Source organism: Leptosomus discolor, chromosome 3 (assembly GCF_034619465.1).
Source record: "Leptosomus discolor isolate bLepDis1 chromosome 3, bLepDis1.hap2, whole genome shotgun sequence".
NCBI lineage: Eukaryota > Metazoa > Chordata > Aves > Leptosomiformes > Leptosomidae > Leptosomus > Leptosomus discolor.
The window spans coordinates 72223712-72231083 of NC_141393.1; the positions used below are offsets into that span (position 1 = coordinate 72223712).

General features: G+C 46.8%; 1 protein-coding gene across 1 annotated transcript; it reads left to right on the plus strand.

Annotated features, from left to right (window-relative positions):
* The first annotated feature begins 205 nt into the window (after window positions 1–205).
* RGS2 (regulator of G protein signaling 2) lies at window positions 206–2551 on the plus strand. The gene is made up of 5 exons (XM_086462558.1): window positions 206–321; window positions 622–723; window positions 821–882; window positions 1750–1916; window positions 2357–2551. The coding sequence occupies exons 1-5, from the start codon at window positions 206–208 to the stop codon at window positions 2549–2551; spliced, it is 642 nt and encodes a 213-aa protein (XP_086318684.1).
* The last annotated feature ends 4821 nt before the right edge of the window (window positions 2552–7372 follow it).

Sequence of the window (7372 nt, forward strand, 5' to 3'; positions counted from 1 at the left end):
ATCCTGGGGGCAAGGCAGACCTTTCCCGCCCTGGCTCGCCAGGGAAGCCAGAGCACCGCAGCGCCCAGCGCCCGCCCGGCGGGAGGGGCGGGGCGGGGCGGGGCGGGGCGGGGCCCGGGAGCGGCGGGGGCGGGGCCGGCGCGCGGCGGGGGCGGGGCCGGGGGGCTATAAGGGCGGCGGCGGGCGGCGGGCCCGGGCAGCGGCGATGCAGAGCGCGGTGCTGGTGATGCTGCGGGGCGCCGGCGGGCGGCTGGAGCGCGGCGGGCGGCGCCGCAGCGGCGAGGCGGAGGAGGCGGAGAGGGGCCGGAGGAAGAGGACGATGTGAGTGTGTGTGTGTGTGTGTCCCCCCCCGGGCTGCCGTGGGAGCGGCTCGCCCACCCCTGCCGCCGGCCGCTGTGCCGCGGCTAACGGTAGTCACCGGCTAGCGGGCGGGTCTGTTGAGTTAAGCGAGGGGAAGACAAGTTTTCTTGCCGCCGGACCGATGCCCTGGGTGGCTCTCTAGGTTCGGAGCTGGCGAAGCAATGTCAGGAGAAGTTTTGCAGTGTTTGCCCGTGAAGGGGCTGTATCCAAAGCTTTTCGAGGTGCCCCTTTTAATGTGTGTCTTCCTCTTCGTTCTTCTAGCATGAAAGATTGGAAAACGAGACTGAGCTACTTCCTGCAAAACTCCTCCAACTCTACTAAAATGAAATCTCAGAAAGCGGGGAAACATCGCACCTACTTCAGGTAAGCTATGAGAGAGGCTTTGTTTAAGTAACTCAAGTGTTCTACAAAAACACTCAGCCTTGAGCAATGGAGTCTAATGTTCTCCATCTTTCTGCAGACCTTCCCCTGAAGAAGCCCAGTTGTGGTCAGAAGCCTTTGATGAGCTTCTTGCTAATAAATGTAAGTTTGTCTTCAAAAAGTAACATTCAAGAGCAAAGGGATGGTGACGTTTATATGTCTGTGAGAGATTGCTTCCTTGTGTGTCAGCATTGTACCTTTCTAATGTAAATAGCTTTGGTTCTGGGCTTGGAAGCTAAATGCTTTAAACTGTTTAAAGCCTGAGTTCACAGAAGTGTTCTTCAGAAACATTGTAAACTAGTACTAAAACATCAAGAATATTTCACTGTAGTGGATATTTTTCCTGTAACTCATGTAGCTGAAATCATACCTACTGCTTTGGCTTTGCCAAATGTGAAAAGAGTATTTGTTCACTGCTCTTGCTGCTTAACCAGGGCAAGTGCACTCAAATAATTTGGGAAGGACTCTGCAACACAGAAGTTTAATGATTTCAGGGGTTTTACTGTAGCTCTACAAGAAAAAACACTCAACAGCAGAGCAAAAAGACTAACAAATAGTATTATCACTTGCTCTTTGAACTTGAGTCATCCTTTCCATTGCAAAAAACTTTCCAGAGATTTGTAGCACAGTCATAAATATTTACTCCAGTGTAAAGGTTAACACAGGAGAACCCATTTAGAGAGAGGGGGTTTTAATATATATGCAGGCATCACAAAAGGGAACATACTGACTAGAAATGGCTTTCGTTTTTTGTTTACCTAAAAAATGACTCAAAGTAAAGCCTGCCAAGCTGTTAGAGTGTTAATTTGTTTGCATACATAGATGTGGGTTTCTTTTTATTGCTATTATATCCCTGGAAGAAGGAGAGCTGCAGCAAAATGTTTTGGTAGAAACAGGTGTGACCAGTGTGTAAATTCAAGATTCCAGAGTAGTTAATTAATGTGTATTTTTTATTTTATTTTTCCCTAGATGGTCTTGCTGCTTTTAGAGCTTTTCTGAAGTCTGAGTTCTGTGAAGAGAACATCGAGTTCTGGTTGGCCTGTGAAGACTTCAAGAAAACCAAGTCACCCCAGAAGCTGACATCAAAGGCAAAAAAAATCTACAACGACTTCATTGAAAAGGAAGCTCCCAAAGAGGTAAAGAAAACTTATTTAAACATAAGTGCCTGTGCTATGAGTTCTTCCAGCCTTTCTTTATTTCTCTGAACTTGCTTTAAGATGCAGATGCCAAACTGCATTTTACATACCTGGCTGTTAGTGTCTGTGTCTGAAGGTAACTCTCTCCATAGCTGCCTTCTCACCAAGCTGGAAAGTGGCGCAAGCATTCTTTCAGAGAGTTTCCATCTTGACTGGGGAAAGTCAACAGCTGCATTTAACACCTGTAACATTTGTTTAGCACTGAAAGATAGTATTATCTGAATTGCTTTGTTTTGTAGAAAAAGAATTTTCTTAAAGGAAACCTCACTAATTTGACCCTGGGTCTTGCTTTTTTTACCTCTTCAGAAATGTATGGTGCATTACACTTACTTGAGTTCAGCTCTCAGAAGTAAATGTCCTTTTTCTCTCTTGCATTTCAGATCAACATAGACTTCCAAACCAAGAACATGATTGCGCAGAATATTCAAGAAGCCACACATACCTGCTTCAGTGCAGCGCAGAAGAGAGTTTACAGCTTAATGGAGAATAACTCGTACCCGCGGTTTTTGGAATCTGAATTCTATCAGGAGCTGTGCAAGAAGACGCCCATCACCAGAGCAGCCCAGGGGACATGAGCGATGGGGAAGAGCATGAAGAAGCCTCTCGGCTGGTGAGGAAGCAAGCCACAGCTTGTGCCAGCATCCTGACCTGAAAGACTGAGATACCGAGTGCTCAGTCCGTTTGCCACAGCACAAGGACAAATATTGACTTTGGTGCAAAGCTGATGGCAAAGAGCGATGCTGCTGGAGGGCGTTCAGAGGCGATGGCAGCCGTGTGCCAGCCAGCCGCTGGCGGTGAGCTGCTGTGAGGGCTGCAGGGAAAGGTGTCTCCATGTGTGAGACTGTATGGTGTAAGAGTCCTTCTGTCACAGCTGAGGTGGTGATGCAGCAGGTCAGAACAGAGCTTTCTTCTTGTAAACAGAAGCTGCTCTGTACAGTTGCGCAGTGCTGGGAACTTGAGTAATTGGTTGCATATTTATTTTTTTCCTAAACATCAACCAGTGTGGTCATAGTCAGTTGCTTGGTGTGTTCACACTGGTTCTGTAAGCTGCCTCTAGCTGCAAAGAAATGTGTTTGGGTTTCTGTGTGACTTCCAGACAGTAACAGCACTGTGCAGCATGAAGTGAGGAAGGGCTGGAACTCAGTTCCCAGGGGAACAGGTTCTGCAACTAAGGTATGCAGGGCTGGGTTGTGTCAGCAGGGCTGCACAAGGCCAGACTGAGGGCAAAACTTGGCCAAGGTGAACAGGAGCTGCATAGTATTATATTTTATATTTGGATTATGATTGTGTTGAATGCTGCAATGTCATAATTCTGTCTTGAGGACAGCAAGCTTCAGTGAAGTCTTATTGTTTTTAATAAACTTTTTTGATACAAAGCTGCTTTTGTTGCTTAACTTGTTTTGCACACACAGAGATACACTATCTGGCACTAAACTCCGGAGTATTGGGACTGCATGTCCTGGATGTGATCTTAATAGGGCTAACTTTAAAGTGGTTGCTTCTTAAATCTACCGGAATAGAAATAAAAAGCTTATTGGGGAGACCTATTCTGTTGCATCCTCTGTAATAACCACCTCACCAGGAAACCAGTCTCCAAGACCATGCAAGGCACATGTGTGGATAGACATGACAGATCACCTAGGAAGCAGCTGTATTGCTGCTGGAGGTCAGAGGATGCTATTTGGAATACAGGCACCAGTAGTACAGTTGCTCAAGACCTCTGCTTTAAACAGGGCTTTAGTATCAGGCAGTGAAACCCATGTGGAGCCAGCAGGGGTGATACTACAGTAAAACCATTTGACTCCTGTTAGGCAAGTGTTTCTTAGGAGGAAAGTCTGAGTGAAAACATTCAAAACCAGCATTTCCAAAACACTCCCTGATTTGTTGGGTTTGTGACTTGTCTGAATGCTAGCTCTGTTGAGATCCTGGCTTCAGCTATTTTCACTCCAATTTTCAGGTTACAGCTTTAATTGCTTAGTTCACATATCCACAGCAGTTGCCTCTATAATGGTCCACTTCTCCAAGCATCAAGAAAACTCTGAACTGCAGCATTTTCCATTTCAACTACACAGCCAAAGATTGTTCAAAAGCAACTGCTTCATGCATGAACATAGGTGTTGTAGGGTACATAACAGTGTGTGTATGTATATACTCGCAGGGATATGTGTATCTCTTACACTGCCTCTGTATGTGAAAAGAAGCGAATTTGGTTCAGCCCCCACTCGGCTATTGCCCCATTTCTGGGGCTGTGAGAGCTAGCTGTCCTACAGCTGAACTTGCTGATTGGTTAAGTCCATGTGAAACAAGCACGAGAAAAGGTCTCAGCCCAATAATTTATTGCACCAGAGAAAGTTTTTTTTCCAACCAGGAAAAACAGATTTGGGTTGATAATTGCTTTTGTAATCTAATGAAATAATTTGAAGAGCATAAAAATAGCCAGAACTATACCTATTAATGACTCAGAGCCAGGGCAGGAATAAATCCGTGAAGCTTCATTTGCTTTGGTGAAGCTGCATTAATCTGTGCCAATTTGGGATGTGGTAATTAACCACTGCTGGTGTCTGGTTTCAGGGAAAGAAACATTTCTCATTTCAGCAGGTGCCAGAACTACTTATAGCACAGTATGTAGTTCAGAGGGGAAATTAGGTGGGGCCGTTAGGCAGGGCATCACTGCCTGAGGGCTGTTCTTGTATATTTTTAAGATTTGACATACGAACGTTGGTTTTTAGGAAGGCTGAGCAGGCAGCCGTAGCTCCCACAGAGCATGCCACTGTGGGAGCAAACAAACCAAGCCATGCAGAGTCCCTGGCATGGTCTGTCTGCAGTGCCCCAGAGCCCTGGTTTCAAGGCCAAGCTTTGCAGAAGTTTGGTGTATCAACAGAAAAACAAAATTAGAAATAAAAACCTTATTTTTGGTGAAATGCAATACATCTATGCTCACAACATTCCTTCCAATTATTGCTTTTCCAGTTTTTGATACAAGCCCTGTTTTCCCAGCTCCCAGGGGTAAGCTTCGCCGGAAAAAAAGGGCACTACAGGCACATTGGGAGTGCTGCGACTTCTGCAAGATTGCTATGACCGTTTCCTGGAGAAATAAAAAACCACCAGTTGCTTTAAGAGATGCTCATTCCATGCTCTGAGCCGGCTTACGGCTGCAGTTAAAATTGGTACTCTGGTGTCGGTATCCAACGGCAACCAGCAATAAACTGCTGGTTCCTCCACAGCCCAGCTGAACCATTCCACCTCCCACCCTGGGCCTGCTGGGCTGCCCACAGCCAAACTCGCTGTGGAGGCAGGGAAAAGACCGGTCTGGGGATGGCAAAGGGAGGGCGGCAGAGCTGGGGTCCCGCAGGCCAAGGTGAGGGTGCTGCCAACAGCTGGCTAGAGCATGGTCCTTGGTTTAGTTTCCATCAGGTTATAAAACTGCTCCAGCCCACGGCCCTGTTGATAGCCACTGGGGCAGAAAAATCAGGAGCATGGAGCCCAGCGGGTAACTGATTCCAGGAACTGTAGCTGCAGAGGGGCACAGGTCCTGAACAAGTCTATAAACAAGCTTAGCATTTTTAGAGAAAGGACTTGCTGCAAAAAAGCTGAGAAGTAGCCTCTCCGGAGGCGGTGGGTAGGAAGGCACCCCAGCTCTGCTGGCACAGCCTTCTGCTGCACAGCGAGCCCCATCTGATCCCAAAATAGTCAGTGCCAGGTCACGCACTGCTGATGTGACTGATGTTGGCATATAGAGTTCGAGGCTCTGGAACTGCTGGAAACCACCAGCAAATCTGGAACAAAGGCAACTTTTAGCTGTCTTCATATCATTGTTTTTTAAACCACAATCTCACAATATTCGGTGCTTTTCTTAGATGCTAGGGGCAAGTCTCCTGCTCTCATATCACAAAACATACATTTCTCACCCTTATGATTATGAAGAAAAATTTGAAATTGCAACTGCACTATCCCTAGTAATTCCCCAAATGACAACTTAATGCAAAGACTATGTGGTCGTTTTAAAAAAGTTACCTCATTTTCTAAGCCAGTCTTGTGATTTTGGGAAACTAGGTCATGAGTTTCAACTGTCTGCATCCGGCAACAACTTGGTTTTTTAAGGGCTTGCACTGACACAGCAGCACAGGGCAATCTGAAGGGGAAACCTCCATACTATCAAGAAGACAACGTGTAAAGTAATCTCCTAAAATACGACCCAAAGCAGCTGATCCCTGCCAAATGTCCTCTGGCCCAAAGGCTGGAGAGGATCTCTGAGAACAGGGTGAGCTCAACCACCATGCTGACTCACCGCTCCCGTCGGATGGGAAAGCAATGCCACTCAGTAAACAGATGGCAATGCAATGCTCTTGGTCCGTGTATTTATGTATTGTGGCTGCAAATTGTACCGACTATAAATAAAATCTGCATTTCCACTTGAAATTCCAGATCTCCATTTGGAGAAGGGGACACTAATGACGGCTTAAAGGGCTTTACAGGCACGCATATATGTGTGTGGAAGGGTTTCTTGGATGAGATTCTGTGACTTGGCAACTTGCGTGGAGCAGAAAAGTGACCTTTAGAAATAGTTTTAGGATCTTCATGGATTTATTTTTTTTCCAAATTTGACTTACTGTGATTCAAGAGGGAAAAACTAGTTGTAACCTGGGACAGCATCCCAAATCCATCTTCCTTCAGGTAGGAAGACATTACCAATGGCTCCTCCTCATCCCACTAGCACAGAAATACCTGCTGACCCTACTGGCTCATGTGTGCCAGGAACAAACTGCCAGGGAGCAGCAGGAGATGTGGATGGGACTGGCAGCAAGGCTATTACACCAACCCAAGGTCCATCGCAGATTCAGGCCAGAAATGGGGCTGGTGACAGACCTACCTGCATCATAGGTCCTTGATCCATCCAGGACAGAAAGCTAGGTATGATGTTGCACCTACATCAAAGCTCAGGGGAAACACATGGCCCTCAAGGCCGAGCTTAAATGGAGCCCCTGGCCGATGGGCAGCAGTAGTGGATGAGGGCCCTGGTGGGGCTGCTCAGGCGATTAAAGCCATTAGTGCCCTCAGGGCCATGACACAAATATGAAGGAGCCCTTTTCTGTGTGAGCCATATGGGCCTGTCAGCTCACAACCTCAAAGCAGTCTGAATTTTTGAGGAGGGTCTGCAGTCAGATTTGTGGTGAACACCCTCAGCAATTAGCCTCGGACAGTTCTGGAGGTGTGCTAACCGCTATTACCCTGAGCACTGTAACTGGGAGATGATGGCTGGCCAGCACAGAAACCCAGGGGAAAATAGTCCGTTATCCTATGTAGGAGTTTAAAATGTGAGTCCTTTGGCAATCTTTCATTAAAATAATCGTTTAGATCAGAGTTTCCAATAGCTACAAAGTACCCATAAGCAGCAA